At 42.7% G+C, this 27,297-nt stretch overlaps 1 protein-coding gene across 4 annotated transcripts; it reads left to right on the forward strand.

The window, feature by feature from the left end:
* The first annotated feature begins 1,052 nt into the window (after nt 1-1,052).
* LOC106586794 (ATP-dependent RNA helicase DDX3X) lies at nt 1,053-26,725 on the forward strand. 4 transcript variants are annotated; one of them, XM_014174453.2, is made up of 20 exons: nt 1,053-1,384; nt 2,523-2,571; nt 5,465-5,512; nt 9,418-9,477; nt 14,427-14,528; nt 15,063-15,192; nt 15,301-15,408; nt 15,651-15,750; nt 15,896-16,031; nt 16,585-16,679; nt 16,851-16,949; nt 18,809-18,969; nt 19,133-19,277; nt 19,360-19,504; nt 19,914-19,961; nt 21,519-21,700; nt 21,897-22,014; nt 23,012-23,168; nt 23,284-23,414; nt 23,594-26,725. In XM_014174453.2, the coding sequence occupies exons 1-20, from the start codon at nt 1,340-1,342 to the stop codon at nt 23,689-23,691; spliced, it is 2,157 nt and encodes a 718-aa protein (XP_014029928.1). In that variant the 5' UTR covers nt 1,053-1,339; the 3' UTR covers nt 23,692-26,725. The 4 variants fall into 4 exon arrangements, with proteins under 4 accessions (XP_014029928.1, XP_014029929.1, XP_014029930.1 ...); XM_014174454.2 differs by lacking the exon at nt 19,914-19,961; XM_014174455.2 differs by lacking the exon at nt 9,418-9,477.
* Nucleotides 26,726-27,297: the final 572 nt, after the last annotated feature.

Here is a 27,297-nt window from a genome sequence, read left to right on the forward strand (position 1 = left end):
AGTTGCTGCACTACAGGTGGAGATGGGGGATATGCCATTGCAGATTAGGAGACAGCAGCTGGCAATGAATTATTGGGTCAACCTACAGGGACATGGGGTGTCTCATCCTGGAAAGGGATTTTACAGGCATGCTGGGAACATGAGCGAGGACAGAACACGAGCTTTGGGTGGGAGGGTAATACCCAGGCGAAGGAGAAGGGACTGTATGGAAGGGAGTTTAGTCCAATGGTAGCTATTCCCGTAAATCCACCACTCGCACCTCCAGTAGGTGATCTATAAGTGTTGGAGAAACTATAAAAAGATAGGGAGGCTGTTGATCCATCTGATTTGTTTAATAGATGTCTGGATACTGTGTATCAAGATGTTGTGGCCATTAACACAGATGGTTCCAAACATCAAGAACAGGATGTACTGGGTCAGCATTTGTAGTGCAGGAATGTTTGGTAGCAGTCAGGAAACGTATTACAGATCGTCTGGCTGTATATACGGGAGGCTAATGGCCATATTGTTGGCCTTGCAGTGGGTGGAGGAAGTCAAGACTGACAGGGTACTTATTTGCTCTGATTCATGTGCAGTGTTGATGACTGCAGTTATTTAGCTCACGTAGCACACAATACCTGCTTTATGAGGTACTACAAACTCATGGCAGGATTAGACAGATGGGTATACAGATAAGATTTACTTGGGTCCCAGCCCATGTGGGGGTGGAGGGGAGCGAAGCAGTTGATGTACTGGCTAAACAAGCACTTAGTAGTGGGGATGTTGATGTTGTAGTTTCAATGAGCAAGGCAGAGACAACAAGTCTGATATGGACAGTGATGGTGCAGAGATGGCATGAGCAGTTCAATATAGATACTAAGGGGCAGACATGTATATTTTGTTATCTTTTTTTTTAAGAGCAACGGGCTGGCAGGATTTAGTTTCTCCCTGTCTCTGGCCCACACTCCAGTACAGTAGGTGGCGGTAATGCATCCTAACGTTAGATGCCAACCGCCGATAAACCCAGGCGAAGAAGAAGAGGTTGCGGGTTCTAGTGATATCTCGCGGTACCTGTGCGAGTAGTTTAGCTTCATTCCACCACGGAGAAGCCAGTGGAAGGTGTCGGTTACAGCTGAAGTTGGTACTTTAATTTGAAACCACGTAGAAACTGACAGAAAATATTATTTATTAACAAAATAAATGTGTTTAATTGCCTGAAAGGACATCAAGTCAGCTACATATTACGGACTGGAATCAAGGACGAATTCTGTGATCTACAAAGAAACTATCTAGCTAATTTAGCCTGCTAACAAAGAAAAGCATTTCTCTTGAGAAATAATCCTCACTATTCTCTTTAGTTATGAGTCATGTGGTCGTCGATAATCCACACGGTCTAGATCAGCAGGTGAGTGACTACTTCGTTTTCTATTGACTTAGTAAAATAAAAACATTAACAAATATCAAAGTTAAGACACCTAAAATAACACTGTCAGTTTGCTACGTGTATGCTAAGCTAACAAGCTGAAGTGGTCCGTAGAGCCAAGCTACGTTAGCTAGCGCGTAGCTAACTGCGTGGATGTGTCTGGTAAAATGGTGGTTGGTGTGTGTCGCCGGTGAAATTGGATGTTCATGGCGGAGCTAGCGAATGCTGCCTAGTAATATTCGGTCCCGATCAGACTTATTGGTAGCAAATTCTTTGTCTCAAAAAGATTTGTCGTGAACACTTGCTATCTATTACGGCATAGTAACTAGCTGGCAGCTTTAAACAATATTAATTCTAACCTATACAATGTGTTTAACTAGCCATTCTAAGGTTACCTACACGTGAGGCCGGTACCGATTGCGCAGTTGATGGTTTTACGGCAATTTTATCCAGGCTCTGTTAGGCCTTAGCTAACGTTGGCTAAGTAATGTAGCTATCTACGGAGCTTAGATTTGTCAGCATGTGAAGTAGTTAGTTAACTGGCAATTGATATTCAAATAACTTTAGTTTACTTGCTAGCTGGTTACCTTGAGGAAATTCTACCGGCCGGTAAAAGTAACTTAACTGCTGAGTGTTGAAACGTGGCGCAGGAAATAACAATTTGTCTACTGTACTGTAGGGGACGAAGAGTAAAAAATTTTTAAAAAAACTACTCCAGACTGCGTTTACGAAGCCAATATGCCATAGTCTAGTTAATGTTGGGTTTGTTATGTAAAACATAGTTAACTAGCAATTTTAACCTCCTTTGATTTTATGTTGTCTGTAGCTAGCTAGATGTTAACGTTAATCTATTCACTACGAACCGTAGGACTCAAGCCAGGAATGTTGGCTGTGAATCGAACCTTTAGCACACTTAGAATCACCTTATCTTTAATGTCAACATTTGATTTGTTTATTTGACCTACAGGCTTTCTCATAGTGAAAACGTAACTTTTTCCAGTCAATGCTAGGATCTGACTCTTTTTGGCACTTTGTTCTATCTGATCTGGAAGCATTAATTCACACTTTGTTTATACCGTGCTTGTGTTAAGTGTGCCTTAACAGTATTTTGTGTTTTCAGCTTGCTGGCCTAGACTTGAACTCAGACGGACAGGGAGGAGGCACTGGCCGTAAGTATTCACATAAATATAATTGTCTCAAGTGGTGTTCCTCTTTGAGCACAGATATTCATAGGGCATTCAATGACAGCAAATTGTTCTGTGTACGGCTATTACTAAATAATTACATTATCATACTGCTACGGCAGGGATTCACAAAGTTATTTGGCCTGCAACCCCATTTTGATATAATTTCCTCACCCCACCATGTAAAAAAAAAAAAACCTGATCAACGGCCATTCTTAACTTCTTTTAAATTGGAACTGAGTATTACAAATCAGTTAAAGTATTTACAGTTGAAGTCGGAAGTTTACATACACTTTGGTTGGAGTCATTAAAACTCGTTTTTCAACCACTCCACAAATGTCTTGTTAACAAACTATAATTTTGGCAAGTCGGTTAGGACATCTACTTTGTGCATGACACAAGTAAGCTTTCCAACAATTGTTTACAGACAGATTTATTTCACTAATAATTCACTACCACAATTCCAGTGGGTCAGAAGTTTACATGCACTAAGTTGACTGTGCCTTTTAAACAGCTTGGAAAATTCCAGACAATGATAGGCTCATTGACATAATTTGAGTCCATTGGAGGTGTACCTGTGAATGTATTTCAAGGCCTACCTTCAAACTCAGTGCCTCTTTGCTTTACATCATGGGAACATCAGAAGAAATCAGCCAAGACCTCAGAAAACAATTGTAGACCTCCACAAGTCTGGTTCATCCTTGGGAGCAATTTCCAAACGCCTTAAGGTACCACGTTCATCTGTAAAAACAATAGTACACAAGCATGAACACCATGGGACCACACAGCTGTCATACCGCTCAGGAAGTAGACGCGTTCTGTCTCCTAGAGATGAACATACTTTGGTGCGAAAAGTGCAAATCAATCCCAGAAGAACAGCAAAGGATCTTCTGAAGATGCTGAAGGAAACGGGTACAAAAGTATCTATATCCACAGTAAAACAAGTCCTATATGGACATAACCTGAAAGGCCGCTCAGCAAGGAAGAAGCCACTGTTCCAAAACCGCCGTAAAAAAGCCAGACTACGGTTTGCAACTGCACATGGGGACAAAGATTGTACTTTTTGGAGAAATGTCTGATGAAACACAAAAATAGAACAAAACAAAAATGTTTGGCCTTAATGACCATCGTTATGTTTGTAGGAAAAAGGGGGAGGCGTGCAAGCCGAAGAACACCATCCCAACCGTGAAGCACGGGGATGTCAGCATCATGTTGTGGGGGTGCTTTGCTGCAGGAGAGACTGGTGCACTTCACAAAATAGATGGCATCATGAGGCAGGACAATTGTGTGGATATATTGAAGCAACATCTCAAGACATCAGTCAGGAAGTTAAAGCTTGGTTGCAAAATGGGTCATCTAAATGGACAAGGACCCCAAGCATACTTCCAAAGTTGTGGCAAAATGGCTTAAGGACAACAAAGTCAAGGTATTGGAGTGGCCATCACAAAGCCCTGACCTCAATCCTATAGAAAATCTGTGGGCAGAACTGAATAAGTGTGAGCATGGAGGCCTACAAACCTGACTCAGTTACACCAGCTCTGTCAGGAGGAATGGGCCAAAATTCACCCAACCTATTGTGGGAAGCTTGTGGAAGGCTACCCAAAATGTTTGACCCAAGTTAACCAATTTAAAGGCAATGCTACCAAATACTAACTGAGTGTATGTAAACTTCTGACCCACTGGGAATGTGATGAAAGAAATAAAAGCTGAAATAAATAATTCTCTCTCCTATTATTCTGACATTTCAGTCTATGGATAAGGTGGTGATCCTAACTGACCTCAGACAGGGACATTTTTACAAGGATTAAATGTCAGGAATTGTGAAATTGAGTTTAAATGTATTTGGCTAAGGTGTATGTAAACTTTCATCTTCAACTGTAAATCTGAAGGAAGGGATGTTCAGAAGATCATGCAATTTTGAACTTCTATATTTTTCCTTCGTCTGATTTAGTACCTGTTCTTGTCCACTCTGTTGTGAATCCTGCGCGCTTGTGAGCATTGTAGATGGAAACGGAAGACTCGTGTTCCTGAGTCTATTTTATTTTTTTACCACTTTTTCTCCCCAACTTTCTGGTATCCAATTGGTAGTTAGCCTCTCCTCTCCCCATGAGACAAGACTAAGGTTGAGAGCCATGCGTCCTCTGAAACACAACCCAACCGCACTGCTTGATACAATGCCCACTTAACCCGTAAACCAGCCGCACCAATGTATGGGAGCAAACATTTTACACCTGGTGACTATTAGCGGGCACTGCGTCCAGCTCGCCACAGGAGTCGCTAGTGCACGATGGGACAAGGACATCCCTGCCGGCCAAACCCTCCCCTAACCCTGACGACGCTGGGCCAATTGTGCGACGCCGCATGGCTCTCGGGGTCGGCTGCGACAGCCTGGACTCGAACCCAGAAGCTCTAGTGGCACAGCTAGCACTGTGATGCAGTGCCTTAGACTACTGCGCCACCAGGTTGGCCCCTTTCCTGAGTCTTATCTTTCAGCGATGGGGTCATTTATATTTTGTAGCTTAAATCGTTCAAAAGATAGAGCTACATTTGTAGGAAGAAAACCGAAACCGCTTACTGAAGTAACTCAGGTTCTATGAACCGGGCGTGATCTCAGGTTCTCTCGTGACCCCGTTTTCAAACCAGGCGACACCACATAGGGCAGTGTTTCTAAAACTAATGGATTAGCGTGTACAGATAACATGTAGGCTTAAGGTGGCAAAATGACACTTGTGAGATGACAATTTGGGTATTTTTCCAGAACAATTTGCAGGCAGTGTCTCATTGTGGCGATTCCGTTGGTCGTCATATTCATTGCTTTACCATACGATGTGTTTCTCGATACGAAGACTGACACTTCCAAATTTGTTTCTGTTTCCAGGGCGTTACATTCCACCTCACTTGAGGAACAAAGAGGTTTCCAAAAACGGTAAGTGATCTCTTTGACACAAAGTAAATCACACACAATACATAACTCACTGGTATTGCCACAGTCATTGCTTACAATACAGACCCACACTTAGTGAAGTCTTCCGCAAATTCTCATTAGTGTCCCAATTCTATAGGTCTACCCTTCTGCCCTAAGTGTACACTTGGTCACTTCCCTTCATGGATTTAAAAGGAATGGTGGAATCTCCCTTTGGCCTACGCTTACCCCATTTCAGTCCTTTTTTATATGCATGAGGCACGCTGTACAAGTACATAATTGGGGGAGAATTTCACATTCAGTGCAGTTATTAGAAAAAAGGACTTGTTATTAACTTCTCTAGGGCCAGTGGGACGATTTTGTCCCACCTACGTAACAGCCAGTGGAATCCCGTGGCGCGTTATTCAAATACCTTAGAAATGCTATTACTTCAATTTCTCAAACATATGACTATTTTACACCATTTTAAAGACAAGACTCTCTCGTTAATCTAACCACACTGTCCGATTTCAAAAAGGCTTTACAACGAAAGCAAAACATTAGATTATGTCAGCAGAGTACCCAGCCAGAAATAATCAGACACCCATTTTTCAAGCTAGCATATAATGTCACATAAACCCAAATCACAGCTAAATGCAGCACTAACCTTTGATCTTCATCAGATGACAATCTTAGGACATTATGTTATACAATACATGCATGTTTTGTTCAATCAAGTTCATATTTATATCAAAAACCAGCTTTTTACATTAGCATGTGACGCTCAGAACTAGCATACCCCCCGCAAACTTCCGGTGAATTTACTAAATTACTCACGATAAACGTTCACAAAAAACATAATTATTTTGAGAATTATAGATACAGAACTCCTCTATGCACTCGCTATGTCCGATTTTAAAATAGCTTTTCGGTGAAAGCACATTTTGCAATATTCTAAGTAGATAGCCCGGCATCACAGGGCTAGCTATTTAGACACCCACCAAGTTTAGCCCTCACCAAATTCAGATTTACTATAAGAAAAATGTTATTACCTTTGCTGTTCTTCGTCAGAATGCACTCCCAGGACTTCTACTTCAATAACAAATGTTGGTTTGGTTCAAAATAATCCATAGTTATGTTCAAATATCCTCTGTTTTGTTTGTGCGTTCAAGACACTATCCGAAGGGTAAAGAAGGGTGACGCGCCCGACGTGTTTTGTGACAAAAAAATTCTAAATATTCCATTACCATACTTCGAAGCATGTCAACCCCTGTTTAAAATAAATTTTTATGCCATTTTTCTCGTAAAAAAGCGATAATATTCCGACCGGGAAAGCGTGTTTACGTTCAAAGACGAGAAAATAAAAACATGGGATCCCCTCGTGCACGAGCCTCAGTCTGATGGTCCTCTGATAGACCACTTACCAAAGGCGCTAATGTTTTTCAGCCAGGGGCTGGAATTACATCATTCAGCTTTTTCCCGGGTTCTGAGAGCCTATGGGAGCTGTAGGAAGTGTCACGTTACAGCAAAGATCCTAAGTTTTCAATAAAAAGAGTCAAGAAGCCCAAGGAATGGTCAGAGGGCACTTCCTGTACAGAATCTTCTCAGCTTTTTGCCTGCCATATGAGTTCTGTTATAGTCACAGACACCATTCAAACAGTTTTAGAAACTTTAGGGTGTTTTCTATCCAAAGCCAATAATTATATGCATATTCTAGTTTCTGGGCAGTAGTAATAACCAGATTAAATCGGGTACGTTTTTTATCCGGCCGTGTAAATACTGCCCCCTAGCCCTAACAGGTTAATGAAGGTGTGCAATATGTTTTTGGTCTGTTATAATAGGGTCAGGATGGGTTGATATTGCACATTTGACCAGAAATGCATGCATTTGTCAGTTACGCAGAATGCTATTCGTTAAATATATCCCAGTAACCCAATTAGTACACATTTCTGCTCCTTGAGGCCAAAGGCAACCAAGAAAGACTCAAATTCTCAGTACAGGAGTTTAGGGGAAAAAACTAAAATAGATCTTCTGTCTGTGCTTTTATTGGCAAAGACAAAGTAGAGCCTGCTACCCTCAAAGTAAAACCAGATGCTTTACCCCATCCTGAACAGCATGAAAAGATGGCCTTCACAGTAGGCTGGAGGGAATCAAATGCTTCTGACCATCCCTATGACGGCGCCAGTGTATGGCGACACTTCACATGCCGCTCTCTTGCTACACTTTGTCATTGTGTTTAACTAAGTTGTTTATCCAAAATGTAGCACCAACACTTAATTACATCAAGAGTTGGTTCACCAAGAATTGTTCATCAAGAAAAACAAACGTAGAAATAATCTCAGAATTTTGTTGGCTGAACCTGTAATACTTAATGATCAACTGTCACCTCTTCCACCCGCATGAGGGGTTTACCGGTTATGATTGCTCTTGCCGTACAGCCCCAAGCCAATTCTTCTACAGCTCTTGATGAACTTAATAGCGGTATTAAAAAATATTGGAAAAGGCCTCTGGCTACACGTTATCTATCGCCGCGGAGGACTATAATTTGCCACCTGGGGAAAGTACTGGCGCAATACTTTCAACATGTCCCCTGACCAGGTGTGACAAAACACTGGACCGTTGCTGCTTCTCCACCCAGGGACCATATTGCTCCTTCACACAACCCCACTTCAGCAATCAGATCACTCATCAGTCCTTACTTCCTGTTTTACAAAGAGTAAGTGATGAGCACACAAACTACACTTAGTGTACAGTTAGTGCTTATCCAATGACTTGCAACTGCAAAGGTGCCTTATGCATTCAAATAGGATGCAAGGAGTTATAGTAATTAATTTGTGACCTTGAGCAGCAGTTCCCAAAGTTCTTGAACAACATTTTTTTGTGCAAAATAACTTAGCAGACCTCCCATTGAGAACTGCTGATCTAGAGAAAGTTATTGAGGTTGCTAAAGACAGGAGAAACTGGACAACTAGTTCAGGGCTTCCGACTTGTTCGCGTGGCAGGTACTTCAGGCTATCACGGAGAAAGCTAGTGCAATTGCCCATATTGACTCCACACTCCCACATGAGGTGAACAACTCTGATCTACAGCTTCCAGCAACTCAGGAATATTTACACAAGTTTCAATCAAGACCTTGTAGTCTCGTGATTCCTACTCTCCGGTTGTTTATTGGCCTGCTATCTACACAAGCATATGTTGAGTTGCGTGAGTTAGGGCTGTTATACCAGGCACTATCACTGACGTGAAGAGGCTACGCGACAGACCAGGCAACTAGTTTTAAAGCTGAACTTCACGCAAATCGGCAACATATCACATGCCTGCAAGATGACCAATTGGAGGACGGATGGTCGGGCTACTTAGCATTTGCCGTTGCGCTGGATATAGGCAACCAACATGATCTTCTGAATGCCCATGAGAAGAACCATGATTTTTATTTATTAAATGTATATATATATTTTTTTTTTTCAAAGTAGTTTTTACAATCAATTCTGTGATGTAATGCAAGTCTAGGCACCTGCCTTAACATATTTTGTGTTGGGAGAGGGTAGCATGGACATTCTTTCCTCTGTGTTCTTGCAGTTAATGCAAATGATCTACGATAGACATTCTCTGGCATTTTTTAATCGTCTGCACAACAGGGTTGTTGGATTTAGACATGTAACAGTAATGTTTGCTACTTGCTTCTCACTGGGCCCAACACATAACAATATTATTTTAGGGAAAGGCAAGTCTGAGTTCTAAGAAAATAGTGTCACGCTAAGCTAGCACTGACTCATTGAGACTGACTCACCTCTTAGAAGTTGTGCAATGATTAATGAGATATTCAAAATGGGATTTACTTTGACATTTTTAAGATATTGTATAAGGTTTGTGTTGGGTTAGTTTCATCTCACTTTTGTGACTTTATTTGTCTTTTTATTCCACAACAGAAAATGCATATTCCTCTGGTAGACAGAGTGGTTATTCAGGGCCACCACCAGTAAACTTCTGTAAGTCCCTTCCGTCTGCTTTGTGCTGAGATGCATGAAATGGCCTTACACACAGCAACACCAATGTGGGTTGTTCCAGATGCTGGTTCTGTTCAATGGAGCTTTATTATTTTGGCGTGCTTCCTAAAATGTTCAACTTCATATTTAAGATCTGGTAATGTGCGTTGGTACAAACTTCATTTGTATTTGGAACCAAATGTGAAGAGTTCTAGCCTTTTTGAAAGACCAATACTTTTACCACTTTGTCAGTGGGGGCTGGTTAGACATGTGATATACCTGATTGTACCTGCTCAACACATTCCCAATAGAGAACGCCACCCACAATTCCCACGGCTGGGAATAGGTTATCACTTTAGGATATGCAGCCATAGATGGGTGTCGAGGCTACCTCTAGTGTAACTTGTTTCTGGTGAATGGGTGTGTAAAATGAATGTCTTTTGAGTAAGATTCTGCCCTGCACCGCTAGCTAGTATGGCTGTATTACTAATGCCAATGGGAGCTGCTTAATGCTAACATACTAATGTTTAGTATCTGCAGTTGGAGTAAATCTGTATCAAAAGGAGCCTACGTTGTGTGTTCTGATCGTCCTAGGAGCATACAAAAGGAATACAATTAAAGCAGGGACTCCTGAATGAAAGGGAGCCTGTTTGATGAGTGTAAAATGTCTAGTAGCCTAGCCTATACTTGGAATCCTTCCTATAGGCACGGTAATGCTGCGTTCATAGCCAGGTGTTAGAAGGATGTGATATTTAAAAAAATATATATATATTTATTTAACTAGGCAAGTCAGTGAAGAACAAATTCTTATTTACAATGACGGCCTACCCCGGCTCAAACACAACCCGGACGACCCTTGGCCGATTGTGCCCTGCCCTATGGGACTCCAATCACGGCCGGTTGTATACAGCCCAGGATTGAATTAGGGTCTGTAGTTATGTCTCTAGCACTGAGTGCCTTAGACCGCTGCGCCACTTGGGAGCCCACATAGAACTGGGAAGAATCCACTTGAATGCCCCTCCAACTGGTAATTACTAGTGGTTAACTCATCTATCATCCCTGAGCGCTGACGTCACCTATTAAGGAAATTACCTCAAACAGCATTTGGGAAAATAAATGCAACAAAACACTTCATAATTATTTATATATTTTTTCCCAAGCGTTTGTTTACAAGAATGATAGCTGTACGTTTAGTTTATGGTTGACGCATTAGCCAATCTGTTCAAAGTACTTGAATGCATCTTCACTGGGATTTTGACTTCAACTGCCAATTACAACCTTCCCACTTGGTTATGAATGCACCATAAATGCCCAAGGGAAACGTGCGGAACTTGGAAGCTTTAATTTGGGTGAAGCTTCGCTTGTCTTTGGCGTTGGGCCTTGCATAGTGATGTCAGAGCTTGCAGTGTGCTGCTGTCTATGGTGACTGATCTGAATTCTGATTAATTATAAAGTGATTTCCTTTATCCTTCCACCTTAATGTGGTCTGCTGTGAGGAGTGCTTCACCATTCTGGGGACTTTTATATAAAAAGGAGAAGAAAAAAAAAAAAAATATATATATATATGTCATGTAGAAGGTGCGCAGACTTTTTTATTTATATTTATATTTCACTTGTTTTTTGGGGACATGGAAAAATAAAACATTTTAATAACATGCTCAAAAGCTCCAAATACGTCTTTTTAGAAACTGTTACGATTTCAGTATAGTGACGCAACGTTCTATTGGATTTTTATTGCTACTCAAGCGTTACCTCTGTCCATTCTAGCAGCAGGCTGCACAGAGAATAACAGCTGGGTAGGTGAAACGGCTCGAGTCGCACAAAAGGGAATATAGCGGTGCCAGTAAAGTTCAGAATGGCATGATTTGGTGTGTACATCTAAAGACCTGCATCACTATACTGAGATGTCGTTTTCTTAAAGGACGTATTTGGGTGTTTCTGGAGTTGTGGTTTATTTAAAAAAATAATAATGCAATTGGGTAGTATTTCGCGGCTGGGTTAAGTTTCTCTTAATATATATTTATATTTACTTTTAAAGATGGTGAGCCACTCCTTTAACTTTCCTGTCTAGAAATAGTCCCTTCTATAAAGAATGAGCAGACTTGCTAATTGTACTGTCTGAAATTAAATTTTATTTAACCTTTTAACTGGGCAAGTCAGTTAAGAACAAAATCGTATTTACAATGACTGCCTACCCAAGCCACTGTCTAATTTCATGTAGTAAATGTCTTACATTTGGAGACTTAAACTCAAGTAATTTCTATGGAATTGTTTTATTAATCAGTGTCAGCCTGCATTCATTTGAGTTACATGTCATTGCATCCTTGACGTTAATGCACAGTTTGCATCAATAGAGGTCTAGGCTACATGAACAAGTGTTTCTGTACTCCTCAGGGCTTTTCCAAGATGAAGCTATCTGACTCCGTTAACGCTGGCTCTGAATGGTAGCCTGTGATTCTGCACAATGTGTTTGCATAGTGCACTGGGATGTGAACAGTGTGTTTGTACACAGCTCTAGGCCTGGTCTGAAGCCTCCGCTATCATGTACACCACGTTAGGTTTGCCCAGTGTTTCAAGTGTGAAAGCTAGCACTTGAAGGAACCCCCTGAAGATCCACAGTTGGCTGTGGAAGCAGCCTATTTTAAATTAATATCTAGGATCAGTTCTCCCTTTTTATCTAAAGCTTTACCACTATGAAGTGAAAGAATAAACCTGACCCTAGATCTGTGGGTTGGGGCTGTTTGTCACCTATGGAAGTGGTGTAGACCGAACTGTCCATCCCTGCTAAGCCTCCTCCCCAACCCACAATGATGGCAGGGAACGATTGCTGTGGTATGTCTCTAGGACAGCAGTCTAACCTTGAGTAGTCCTAACTCAGGGTTGCCTTGCCGTACATGTGTTTTGGAATGGGGGTTATTGTAGGAGTCTTTTGAATTGTCTGTACTCTTCATTCTGCTGATGTGTCCACTTGTAGTGAACTCATACTGCCAAGTTCAGTCAGTTGGCCTCCCTTTTTAAAACCTGAATCTCTGAAATTGAGTTTTAGAAGTCCTTTGATCTATTGTCACTAGTTTTGCCAATGCCAATATTTATTGCAAGGTTGGGGGGGGATGTACATATATGTACAGTACCAGTCAAATGTTAGGACACCTACTCATTCCAAGGTTGTTTATTTGGACTATTTTCTAAACTGTAGAATAATAGTGAAGACATCCAAACTATGAAATAACACATGGAATCATGTAGTAAACAAATCCAAATATATTTGAGATTCTTCAAAGTAGCCTTTGCCTTGACGGCTTTGCACACTCTTGGCATTCTCCCAACCAGCTTTGAGGTAGTCACCTGGGATCCATTTAAATGAACAGGTATGCCTTGTTTAATGTTGTGGAATTTCTTTCCTTAATGTGTTTTAAGCTAATCAGTTGTGACAAGGTAGGGGTGGTATACAGAAGATGGCCCTATTTGGTAAAAGACCAAGGCCATATTTAGGCAAGAACAGCTCAAATAAGCAAAGAGAAACAACAGTCCATTACTTTAAGACATGAAGGTCAGTCAATATGGAAAATTTCAAGAACTTTGAACGTTTCTTCAAGTGCAGTCACAAAATCCAAGCGCTATGATGAAACTAGTAAAAAAAAAGTAAACCCTTGAATGAGTAGGTGTCCAAACTTTTGCCGTGTATATGCAATATATACTGTACCAGTTAAAATTTGGGACACCTACTCATTCAAGGTTTTTTTATTTTTACTACTTTCTACATTGTAGAATATTAGGGAAGACCATCAAATATGAAATAACACATTCATGTAGTAAGAAAAAAAAAAGATTCTTCAAAATAGCCTTATGACAATTTTCTCTTAACCAGCGTCACCTGGAATGCTTTTCCAACAGTCTTGAAGGAGCTCCCACATATGCTGAGCACTTGTTGGCTGCTTTTCCGTAACTCTGCGGTCCAACTCATCCCAAAACCTCTCAATTGGGTGGAGGCCAGGTCTTCTGATGCAGCACTCCATCACTCTTCTAAGTCAAATAGCCCTTACACAGCCTGGAGGTGTGGTGAGCTGCAGAATGCTGTGGTAGCCATGCTGGTTAAGTGTGCCTTCAATTCTAAATAAATCACGGAGTGTCACCAGCAAATTCCCATCACACCTCTTTCTCCGTGCTTCACGGTGAGAACCACACATGCGGAGATCATCCGTTCACCTACTCTGCGTCTCACAAAGACACGGCGGTTGGAACCAGTCGTTTCAAATTTGGACAGATTTCCACCGGTCTAATGTCCATTGTTCGTGTTTCTTGGCCCAAGTCTCTTGGTGTCCTTAGTAGTGGTTTATTTGCAGCAATTTGACCATGAAGGCCTGATTCACGCACTCTCCTCTGAACAGTTGTTGAGATGTCTGTTACAAGAACTCTGAAGCATTCATATGAGCTGTTCTTGCCATAATAGTTGGTCTTTTACCGAATAGGGCATCTTCTGTACACCACCCCTACCTTGTCACAACACAACTGATTAGCTCAAATGCATAAATTCCACACATGAACTTTTAACAAGGCACACTTGTTAATTGAAATGCATTCCAGGTGACTACCTCATGAAGCTGGTTGAGAGTGCCAAGTGTGCAGAGCTGTCATCAAGGTGAAGGGATGGCTACTTTGAAGAATCTAAAATGTATTTTGATTTGGTTCACAATTTCTTTTTGTACATTATCCATAGTTTTGACGTCTTCACTATTCTACAATGTAGAAAATAGTCTAAAGACATTTTTGAATGAGTCAACTTTTGTCTGGTACTGTGTTTTACTAATGGGAATTTTTACCTTTGTCTGTGGGCCTGGGAATCCAATTTATCCCCTTCGTAGTCTCTGAATACATGACAACCCCATAGTACACTCTCTCTACCTGTCGTCATCCCTCTTCCTTTCATTCCTCTCCTCACCCTGTCCGTGAAGACTCTCCAGGAGGATGGGATGGCGGGCGCAGCAACGGCTTCACCAACGGTTACCATGACAACCGCAACGGGGGACGCGGCGGGCCTCCCCGAAATGACAGAGGTGGGTGTGACAGCTGCCGTAGTAACACAATGGGTGACACCTTGTTTAATCAGCCAGTGCACACCGCAGGTGGGGAAACCTACTGTGCCAAATTGTATATCTATTCATCAGTAATAGTAATTACATATGACAACGGATGCAAGTAGGTCATGTATTATGCTGTAGATCTGGGCCTCTAGATGCTACTGTGCGTATACTGTATTTACTTGGTAATACTAGTAATAACTAATAGATGTTATCTGCAGAGGCAGAATTTCCTTGATTTGCCAGCAATGGAAATAATGTGTTTAATAGAAATCAGACCTATTAAAATTGTTATTGATCAAATGGACTATGCTGGAAGGGTACAGATTTAAAAAATATACAAACACCCCTGCACATTCAGTCTAACCCTATACTCATATCATCCAATCAAATCTATTTACCAAAATAGCTGCTTCTTTCCCAAACAATATTTTGTTGGTGGTAGACATGTTAGTGGGATGATGAATGTATCCACGGTTACTCACTGAGCTATCCACTCTCCCTACTCAGGTTTTGGTGGTGGACAAGATGGTGGAGGCTGGGGAAGTGCTCCCAGACAAGATGCAGCCTATAACAGCTTTGGAGGGAGGGGCAAGTCTTCCTTCTACAGCGACCGTGGATCATCAGGGGGCAGAGGGGGGTAAGTACCACTCGGTGCACTGTCTGTTGGAACTCTGTATTTAGCCATACAATTAGGTGTGTGGTGTTTCAGACAGCTGATTTGTAAAAGTGTGGGGGTCTTTTGCAGTTATCAGCGTGGAGGGTATGGTGGTGGTGGTAACAACCGCTGGCAGGAAGACTCCAGAGACGACGAGGACTGGTCCAAACCCAGCCCTGCTAACGAACGCCTGGAAGCGTGAGTCTCACTCCTCTCTTAAATTGACCAAAAGCAGTGTCTAGGACTTCTGCAACTTGAAGTGTGCCATATATAAGCATACTCAACAATATTGACCTTACAATAGTCTTAAAGCCGGTAGTGTGCAATATTCAGTTTGGTTTTTCCGGACAACTTTTGAAGAGTCCTGTTATAATGTTGGTTTGGAAATCAAGTCTGACGTCTTCTAACCCAAGCTATCTTTTTCCTCTCCACTCATCCAGGGAGTTGTTCTCAAGCGGCAACACTGGTATTAACTTTGAGAAATACGATGACATTCCCGTAGAGGCCACTGGCTCCAACTGCCCGCCACACATCGATAGTGTAAGTCGTATCACTGGCTTTACCAGTTGTCATGTAAATCAAGGGAAATGCTGTGTATGGAAAATGTTGAAGCTATTCTTATTGACAAAAGTCAACAGCGTAGAAGTGATCCAAAACTAATGCCGCATGTGTTTTGCTATTTCAGTTCCATGATGTGGACATGGGGGAGATCATCATGAGTAACATTGCGCTGACCCACTACACGCGGCCCACCCCCGTCCAGAAATACGCTATCCCTGTCATTAAGTCTAAGAGAGACCTCATGGCCTGCGCTCAGACTGGTATGGGACTGAATGATTGAAGATCCACAATGAGTGATGCTGAGACTCAGATGTTTCACTTTAAAATGTATGATAAATTAAAACCAATGATGGCAAAGTTCAACAAATCATAACTCTCTGCACAAAGGACTACTTTGCTACTAAAACACTTACTTGAACCGTGCAGATGCAATGTTTGATAACTGAATAGCAGCACAAACCATCAATCTGTTACCAAACTCTGCACTGTTCTTCAAGTAAATTTGCAAGTTCAGTGCAATTTGTTAAAAGAAGTCCATGTACATGGAGTTGTGTGGTTTGTATAACTTTGCAAACAGTTTTTTGTTGACATTTTTAAAGTGAAACAATCTGAGTCTCAGCATCACTCTGTTATTGTGGCATTGCCTATGAAGGAATGTTATTTACTTCAAAGGGAGAGACGCTAAGGGTAGTGCTATCTGGATATACTATGAATTTAAAACAGATTTTCTGATCGTCTTTCTATCGCTTGCTGCCTTTTTAGACGTGCAAAGATGAATGATTATTGTATTGACTAAAAGACAATGTTCCTCAGGCTCGGGTAAGACGGCAGCCTTCCTGGTGCCAGTGCTGAGCCAGATCTACACACAGGGGCCTGGAGATGCCGCAGCGGCTGCCAAGAACGGACAGGTACACACACACACACACACACCGACCAGCCTGCAACATTGAGTTTTCCCATTGATCTGAAACATTGCTTTTCTGCGACAGCAATTCAATTGCCCCCCTTGACTTGCTCGTGTGCTGTTTATTTATTCTGTGTGCTGAGGTTGACCCAACACTTGTCGATTCGCCCCACAGGACAGTGGTAAATATGGGCGCCGTAAGCAGTATCCCCTCTCCCTGGTCCTGGCTCCCACCAGAGAACTGGCCCTGCAGATATACGAAGAGTCCAGAAAGGTATGGGCTAAATACACCATGGACAGAACATGAATGATCTTGTAGTGACAGTGTAATAGTAGAGTAGCCTAGTGGTGGCTAAGGAACATGGACTCGTTGACTTGAAGGTTGCTGATTACCAACATGTTGAGTGATTTCAGCTAGATTAAGAAAATATCAACCTATTTTCTTGGCATGCACACTCTCCTCGTGTGTGTTATGGAGGAACAAAATGCCCAGTGCTATGTCTTCGGTACCAGAATGTTTCTTGTTTTCTGGCACACTATCATGTTGAAATGAACTGGCATCAGGTTCTGTGTAATCTGAGTGTTCTGCAGGCAGATATGAATCTATGTAACATCTGCTATAGAGCAATACTCCAAAGACGACAATGGTTAACCTCTCTAGGGTATGTGGGACGAAATCGTCCCACCTACTCAACAGCCAGTGGAATCCCGTGGCGCGTTATTCAAATACCTTAGAAATGCTATTACTTCAATTTCTCAAACATATGACTATTTTACACCATTTTAAAGACAAGACTCTCGTTAATCTAACCACACTGTCCGGTTTCAAAAAGGCTTTACAACGAAAGCAAAACAATAGATTATGTCAGCAGAGTACCCAGCCAGAAATAATCAGACACCCATTTTTCAAGCTAGCATATAATGTCACATAAACCACAGCTAAATGCAGCACTAACCTTTGATGATCTTCATCAGATGACAATCCTAGGACATTATGTTATACAATACATGCATGTTTTGTTCAATCAAGTTCATATTTATATCAAAAACCAGCTTTTTACATTAGCATGTGACGTTCAGAACTAGCATACCCACCGCAAACTTCCGGTGAATTTACTAAATTACTCACGATAAACGTTCACAAAAAACATAACAATTATTTTAAGAATTATAGATACAGAACTCCTTTATGCAATCGCTATGTCCGATTTTAAAATAGCTTTTCGGCAAACGCACATTTTGCAATATTCTGAGTAGATGGGCTAGCTATTTAGACCCCCATCAAGTTTGGCCCTCACCAAACTCCGATTTACTATTAGAAAAATGTGATTACCTTTGCTGTTCTTCGTCAGAATGCACTCCCAGGACTTCTACTTCAATAACAAATGTTGGTTTGGTTCAAAATAATCCATAGTTATGTTCAAATATCCTCTGTTTTGTTCGTGCGTTCAAGACTATCCGAAGGGTGACGCGCCCGACGCGTTTCGTGACCAAAAAATTCTAAATATTCCATTACCATACTTCGAAGCATGTCAACCCCTGTTTAAAATTAATTTTTATGCCATTTTTCTCGTAAAAAAGCGATAATATTCCAACCGGGAATCCCTGTTTTAGTTCAAAGACGAAAAAATAAAAACATGGTGTCGCCTCGTGCACGCGCCTCAGTCTCATTGTCCTCTGATCGACCACTATCCAAATGCGCTAATGTTTTTCAGCCAGGGCCTGCAAAGACATCATTCACCGGTTTGCCGCCTTCTGAGAGCCTATGGGAGCCGTAGGAAGTGTCACGTTAGAGCAGACATCCTCAGTTTTCAATAAAGAGAGTGTAGAAGCCCAAGAAATGGTCAGAGACGGCACTTCCTGTAAGGAATCTTCTCAGGTTTTTGCCTGCCATATGAGTTCTGTTATACTCACAGACACCATTCAAACAGTTTTAGAAACTTTAGGGTGTTTTCTATCCAAAGCCAATAATTATATGCATATTCTAGTTTCTGGGCAGGAGTAGTAACCAGATTAAATCGGGTACGTTTTTTATCCGGCCGTGCAAATACTGCCCCCTATCCCCAACAGTTTAATACTGAATTATGGGTAGTACTAGGGTTCTGAATGGTCCTGTATGTCTTCCCCCTGCAGTTTGCGTACCGCTCCCGCGTGCGTCCCTGCGTTGTGTACGGAGGGGCTGACATCGGCCAGCAGATCAGAGACTTGGAGCGAGGCTGTCATCTTCTGGTGGCCACACCTGGACGCCTGGTGGACATGATGGAGAGGGGCAAAATTGGCCTCGACTACTGCAAGTAAGTGGGACATACGCCAGGGCTTACTGTTTGGCCAGGGCTTACTGTTTGGCCAGGGCTTACTGTTTGGCTAGGCTTACTGTTTGGCTAGGGCTTACTGTTTGGCCAGGGCTTACGGGTTGGCCAGGGCTTACGTGTTGGCTGTTTCTGTTGTCTCCATCAGCTATTTGGTGCTGGATGAGGCTGACAGGATGTTGGACATGGGCTTTGAGCCCCAGATCAGACGCATCGTGGAGCAGGACACCATGCCCCCTAAAGGCATCCGTCAGACCATGATGTTCAGCGCTACCTTCCCCAAGGAGATTCAGGTACACACACCCCAGTAGTGACCAAAGCTTGAGAAACTGAGTCAAACCCTTAGTGTGTTTCTGACTGTTTCTGACTGTGTAGATGCTGGCGCGTGACTTCCTGGAGGACTATATCTTCCTGGCTGTGGGCCGCGTGGGCTCCACCTCTGAGAACATCACTCAGAAGGTGGTGTGGGTGGAGGACGGTGACAAGAGGTCCTTCCTCCTGGACCTGTTGAACGCTACAGGTAAGAAACACGTAGACACCAACGCTACCTTGTAACACTCAAACTATTCACACACTCACATTCACTCACAAACAAACCAAACTCCATCCTAAACATATGTATAACGTTCAGTCACAGATTGAAACTAATTCATAACACTTGCTAAGGTTTTTATCTAAGAGGGGTACATTGTTAGTCTTCCCTTGCCCCACCCCCAGCCACCTGTTAGTCTGTCCACCCAAAGTAAATGAATGTCCACGTGGACACAATTGTCTCTAAAACTAGTTGTTATGATGAACCTTCACCATTCTCCTCTGGGTGAAACAGAGGGTGGTTGATGGGAAAGCGCTAGTTATCACATATCTGTTAAGTATTAAGTTGCTCCACACTGCCTTTGGTTTACTTTGCTGGGCGGTTTGGTTTTATCTAGTCATTCCCAGTGACGCTCCTGATGTTCAGGAGGCTGCAGTGACACCTGGTAAGTATTATTATGGTACTTATAACCCTTAGTCTGACCCTCCCAACTGGCAAACATCCCACTCCTCATCCCCCCCACATCCCTTTCTTTCTCCTTTCATCATTTCTCATAGGAGCTTAAGGGCCAGAAATAAAGCTTGCAGTCTCAGGGCCATGGGAATCCTGCCCTTAGTTCAGCAGTGGGCAACTCCAAGTCATGGAGAGCTGTGGTGTGCAGGCTTTTATTCCAGCCCAATGCGAAGACACAAATTGAGTCTAAATGACACCATGGTGTCTCCAGGACCAGGGTTGGCCAGCCTTGTCATTTTAAACAGTAGTAACACTTGTAACCCTCGAGGTTTCTAATTGGAGCACAACCTGTTGCTTTTAAATTCATTTTCTTCTCTCTTTTTTGGGAAAGGGAGTGTTTCTGGCTTGGTGTTACTGTCTGGAACAATTTTAAACACACGCGCGCACACACACACTCCGCATGTGTAGGCAGATTTTAAGGACACCGTGGGCTGTTTGCATTTGGAAACTGAGCTACACCCTCTGTTAGTCATGCAGTTACATCATGTATAGGTTGAGTCGGTCTATGGTAAATAAAGTACACACAAACCCCTCTGTATTAGCATTTCAGGCCTTCCAAACCAATTATCTTGTGCATCAGCCTTAACAGTCTCGACGTGCCAACGTTTCCTTGGCAACTAGTGAAACAGCCTATCCTGGAGATTAACAAATAGCCTAGATGTCACAGGACGCTAGGACCAAAGCAAGCGGACATCTTCATCACCATGGTAACCAGGCCCTAAGAGGTGGACATGCGTGTAGATATCCTAGCCCTGTTTTGAATACTTAGAAAAGGCAACCTCACAGAAGGAGTGCTATCTTTGATATAACATGACTGGATAGATGAATGTTTGGCTTCCATGCCATACGATGTTATCCTTCACCTATCTAACATGTAAGATCAGTAATTAATCAAAGGAAAACAGGATGCATTTTACAAACCTGGTCCTGGACTCCCATCGTTCAGTGTTGCCATGCCAACCATACCAAACACGGCCTATCTGCCACTGAATGCTGCCGCTGTGGAAACAGGCATAGGATCATCAGAGAATATCAATGCTCCCCCCATCACTATATCCCCATAACACCACCATCCAGTTTCACTGTCCAGTGTTTGCTCTGATAGCCATTAATGCTATGTTAGTCCACTGTAGATAAAACAATAACGCTACTCTATAGTACCATTTCAAATGGCTGTGAAGACATTTTGAGTTATGGGACAATCGGCTGATTCTGATATGAGGACATTGGGCATATAAACTCCGTAAAACAGAAACAATAATTGAATGGTTGTCAGTGAAAGCAAAGCTGCTTCTGCACCCCCGGTCTCCATTTTTCAGTTGCCATTTTGTTTATTTGCACCACGGTGACAGGGTCTGGCACATCACCTGCTATGTTTTGAGTTCCTGCTCCCATCTCCCCAGTGTCTGAAGTCTTAATCCCACTCATCGCATGTGAGCTCAGTACGGTTTCTTTCTTCCTCTTTCGGTCTCGCTCTCCCGCTCTCTAGGTAAAGAGTCTCTGACATTGGTGTTTGTGGAAACCAAGAAGGGAGCGGATGCCCTGGAGGACTTCCTGTACCGCGAGGGCTATGCCTGCACCAGTATCCACGGAGATCGCTCCCAGAGAGACAGAGAGGAGGCGCTGAACCAGTTCCGCTCTGGACGCTGCCCCATTCTGGTGGCCACCGCGGTACGACAACACAGGCACACTCTGTCAACATAGAAGTAGTGTCATTCTCCCCTTTAATCTTGCATGCATCCAAACGTATCAGGATTTGTATTGAAGCTACATCTGAAACGTTGATCACCACAGTTTTTTTCCCCTCTTGCCGGTTGAGTGGTGTTTCCCTCTGACTGACTGCCTGTTCTCTCTCTCTCTCATCCAGGTGGCTGCTCGTGGTCTGGACATCTCCAACGTCAAGCACGTCATCAACTTTGACCTGCCCAGCGACATCGAAGAGTACGTCCACCGTATTGGTCGTACCGGTCGTGTGGGGAACCTGGGTGAGTGGGACTAGTGTTTGACATGTATTTACTGTGTGTCATGTAGGGGTTGGTTGTGGGTAGGATTTTTGACCCGGCCCATCTCTAGCACGCCTTGGTCCTGTTCATAAGGGCATGCGAATAAAGTTTTGCTGCTAAAACTAGGAATGAGCATTCTTTTGTTTGCTGCATAATTAACATGACCCTGACTAAATGGATAAAATACAAAATGATCCTTGGATTTGCATCATATTGTTAGTGATAGCTAGGTCACGTGTGTTCCTTTGACAGTCACCTTATGTATCCAGTTGTCAGTCTGAAATCTGGTTGGTTGTATAATGACAACGGTGTGATCGCCTCTCCAATTGGTAGTTAGTCTTGTCTCATCGCTGGGACTCCCGTACGGATTCGGGAGAGGCGACGTTCGAGAGCCGCATGTCCCCTGAAACACAACCAAGCTGAACTGCTTCTTGATACAATGCCCACTTAACCTGTAAGCCAGCCGCACTAATGCGTGGGAGGAAACATCATACACCTGGCGACAGTCAGCGGGCACTGCGCCCGGCCCACCACAGGAGTCACTAGTGCGCGATGGGACAAGGACATCCCTGCCGGCCAAACCCTCCCCTAACCCTGACGATGCTTGGCCAATTGTGTGCCGCCCCATGGGTCTCCCGGTCGCAGCAGAGCCTGGACTCGAACCCAGAATCTCTAGTGGCACAGCTAGCACTGCGATGCAGTGCCTTAGACCACTGCGCTACTCGGGAGGCCCACTGGTGCACGTTTAACGGAAGGTCGGGGTGCCGGTGAACAACTGTCGTGTGTGTGTGTTGGTCATGCGCATCTGTGTATCACTTCTCATATGACTGATGCTAAGAAACGAGATTAACTCCAGATAAACACTAAAACCACAATATTACTTAAGATCACACACTGCATGAATAGTTTTTAAGAAGCCTTCAAGTATTACTCAAACTCTGTGTGTAGCGTATTGAGCCCTGTCCTCGACTGTGTGTAGGTCTGGCCACGTCGTTCTTTAACGACAAGAACAGCAACATCACCAAAGACCTGCTGGACATCCTGGTGGAGGCCAAGCAGGAAGTACCCTCCTGGCTGGAGAGCCTGGGTTACGAGAACCAGCACAAGGGCAACACGGGACGCGGACGCTCTAAGAGGTACAGTCTCGCACACCTTTTCAGGGAAGTTAAATGGACCGCTTATGTTGAATTTATTGTCAAGAAAGGAGAATGCTAACTACATGTTCTGTGTATTTTCATCTCCCTCCGCTAGGTTTTCCTCTGGTGGATTTGGTGCCAGGGACTACCGCCAGACGCCCGGCGGCGGTGGCTTTGGTGGTGGTGGACGCGGCGGCCCTCGCACCGGGGGTCACGGAGGAGGAAGTCGTGGCGGCTTCGGTGGAGGTAAGCGCTAGGTCCTCTTCAGAACCATTTGAAGAACCATTCTAAATGTCACTTGAGTTTTTATCATGATCTTTTGGAATGAATGTTTCAATCATGTGTGAGGGGAGATCTCTGCAGTTTTTATTACTGAATTTATTGGACTTTCTATCTATTTGAGATTTGACACCTCTCCTTCCCAGGTGGCTTTGGAGGCGGAAACTCCTATGGTGGTAACGACGCTGGCTACGGTGGCAACTACAGCCACTCCGGTAGTGGAACCGACTGGTGGGGCAACTAGTCGCCATTGCAAACGGGTTGCCACGCCAACCAAACTCATCCTCTCACGGAAACCACATGTTGACTACGCCAGACTAAAACACCCCCTACCCCCTCACTCAACCCTGTGTAGTTTCACTGACACACAGTACATTGCACACACTGTGATTCTCTGCCCTTTCGCTTCTCTCACAAGGAGCAAGACGCAACGCCAAGACAACCAGCGCAGCGCCAATCTATTGGAGCAGAGATTTGCACACTTTTCAGATGAAAGGAGTGCTGACATGTATGGTCTGATATAGCAACTCAGACCAAAACGGCAAATCCTTTCTTTGTATAAACAGAAAAGAAACCCAAGAATATCCTGAGGATCATTTGTATGTTAATGTACTGTGCCTTTTGAATTTAGACAGGACTAATTCTGTGTCATTTCACCAAATGAATGTTGGCCAAGAGCTCTGAATTATTGTTATTTATTTGGTGAAAAAGAAGCATAGAAGAAGAGAACTGCTTGTACTTAATCAAACCTTGGCAAACACTGGGGCATTGTGGCTCGTTCGAGTCATGAATCCATTTGAACCTTTCAAAATTGTCGCAGTGACATCATGTAGCCTTTTGTCGGGTTCAACCCAGAGTTCCGACAGCTAACATCACTGTAGCATCCGACGTCACTGGGCCGTTCTCCTAGTGTGGCTAATAGAACTGTATTCTAATCTTTAAGGGACGAAGAGTTCGATTACTTTTTCTTTTTTTTGCTCACTCTATCCTGGATAGGCTCCTCTATAAAGGATACGGTAGTCTTTCGAAAAGCCATTCCAGATCTCTTAACACGTAAAGTCATTAAGCTCAGTGCTAACAAACGCACACTGGGGTTTAATTCAAACAACGCAAACACTTAATGTTGTAACTTGTTACTCCACCTCTATTGACTTGACAGTGTTATGGCAGCTAGTGAAGTTAACTAAACGCTAGCTACATTAACTGGGCGCTGTTTTTTTATTTAAACTCCAAACATTTGAAGTGAGCGCACGCGCAGTATTTGAAACTTATTTTTATTTTTTTTGTGTGTGTGAAACGTTTCTCCACACCTGTAACAAATGGCGCCATCTTGGAAGTGAAGTTCAAAATGGCTCCATAAGGACCACAGCATCGGGGGGGTGCACAGCGTGGGGAGGGTACAGTGTGGCGCGACATTAACGTTAAACCGTCTTACCATTGACCGAGCGGTGGAGCCGGTATTCTACACATGCTAGTGTTTTGTTTTTTGGTCAAGGAGATATAAGACAAATGAACTGAGTCGCAGGCTTAACTTAATTACAACCCTTTTCTCTTTTCAAGCTGCGTTGGAGGCATGGTTCATCTGTCAGAGACAGGAGCAGTCCATCACTAAGGGTTAACCAGTCAGAGAGCAAATGGACTGTTCAGAGTAGGACAGTTGTGCCCTGGGCTGGTGTTATGGGGTGGTCAGGGGTTAGGGGTCAAGTTCAGTGCGCCAACATTGGTTTCCATTGCTCCTTATTGTAGCTGTGGAGGTGGCCAAAGCTGGGCAACTTTTGTCCCCTTATGGTATATATGTACTGTCAACTCCTCTGGGGTTTGTCTGCTTTAGATGTGTATAAAGCTCTCGTACCGAATGGCCAGACGAGGCTTTTCCGCTCAGAGGAGCAGCTGAGGAGAGAAGGGGCATTTGGCGATCTCTAAGTGCGCTACGTTTCTTCTCAAGTGTGTTGTGCCTTTGAAAACTTTTTAAATTGATTAACTTAAAAAGTGAATGCACTGACAGTGTTTGAGAACTTTGATTGAATGGTGCTATTTGAGTTTCAGTGTGTAGGCCCTCGTTTGTTGTCGTGCCCATCAAGTTTTACAAAAGTTATTTTATTGCACATCTAGAGTTTTATATAAATGTCTTGAATACGTGTCCTTAAGCTTCCAAATATTGTTCGAGGAGATTGTGGGAAAAACGCAGCTTGTTTACAAAGGGGAAGGGTTCTCAACATTTAACCAGGATTTTTTTGGGACCAGGGGATTAGGCAGTTGGAATTTAGCCATTTGCACACAGATTTCTAGATTCTACTTTTGCTGCTAGTTTTGTGTAATTTATTAAGCATTTTTGAGAAATATTTATTTTTCTAAGCCTCAAAGTGGTTCTTTGAAAGTTTCAAGAAACTTGACCAAAAGACGGTAACAAACACTGGCACTTGAATGTTGAATGTCACCTGTATGCGTGAAATTTATATTTCGGGGTAGTGTGAGCTTTTTAATGTTTAAGACATATTGGACTCTGTCAATAATAATATCCGCAGTTGTTTTGAGGCCTTGGGCCCTGACATATCTAAATACTAGCTAGATAGTCTGATTGGCCTTCAAAAGAAAAAATGGAATTAAACAGACATGCCAAGGTTTGGAATTAAAGTTCTCAAAAGAGCAAAAGCTAATTTTCCTCAACGTACCAGTGCAGAAATGCACGGGATTGTCCAGTTGTGTGCATTGTTTAACTCTATTCTAATTAGACCTATAATTATTTTTGTTCCAGTGAATGTCTGGCACATGGCAATCTTAAACAAACATGTGGTTTATTCTCTGTTGCATTTGCATATATGGCACCTGTAGTAATTGTTTTCCCCTCAGAGTATTGAGCAGGTCTCCGCTGCAGTAGTGTTCCCCACCGTAGCAGGACATTAACTAGCCTGACCACAGGATGACTATGCTATGACCACCATTTACTTGCTCAGTGCCCTGAGACATACACAGGTGTTTAGATGTGGACTTTGCTTTCTGTACTAGCTTAGAGGCTATTGCACTGCATGGGGAAAGACTTGGCTGTGTGACTATTGTAATGATTTTACCAAAATAAAAAGTTTGAATGCAAAAGTACCTTATTATAAAATGTAAGCATGTTTTATAAGATTTGTTATAAATGTAGGACAGGCTATTGCCTGGAGTGTTTGCGGCAGAGAGGAGCTGCGAAGTTGGCGTTGGTTGAGATTTGATAGGCTTCAGTTCTTTTGAAGATAAAAAAATAAATAATTAAAAAAATTGATTTCATTAAAAACAAACCCTGTCATTTGTCTTATTTTTTGATTTCCAGTATGGCTTTGTCAAATCAAGGACGTATTCTGTAGTGCACACATTAGCCAAACGTTTTGCACGGTACAATTTAAGATGACCCTTATTGGGCAAGTTCAGGGAGAATCCCTTGGCCCTGTTTCTCAAAAACATTTGTCCTGTTTTGTGCCTAAACCGGGATGTGATCAAGTCACTGGGCACAAACTAGTTGATTCAATGTTATTTTGGCCTAATTTGTCAATGTATTGTAACATGGAATGTATGTGGGACAATACACTGAATTTGACGAAAGTCATCAATTTGTTTTGAAGGTTGACATTTCAACTACAGGATTGTTATGGAAACCAATTTACGTCATAGACTGAACTTGTATAAAATGCTGAATTTGTTCCTGTGGTCTTTAAACATCTATGGATACCTTTTGGTCTCCCATCCAGAGTTTTAACCAAGCTCAGCCCTGCTTAGTAATGATAATTAGTGTGAGAATTATTGTTGAGGTATATCCACTTAACTAAATACACTGAATAAAAATAAAACATTTCAAAGATTTTGCTGAATTAAT

This window comes from Salmo salar, chromosome ssa25, assembly GCF_905237065.1.
Source record: "Salmo salar chromosome ssa25, Ssal_v3.1, whole genome shotgun sequence".
Classification (NCBI taxonomy): Eukaryota; Metazoa; Chordata; class Actinopteri; order Salmoniformes; family Salmonidae; genus Salmo; species Salmo salar.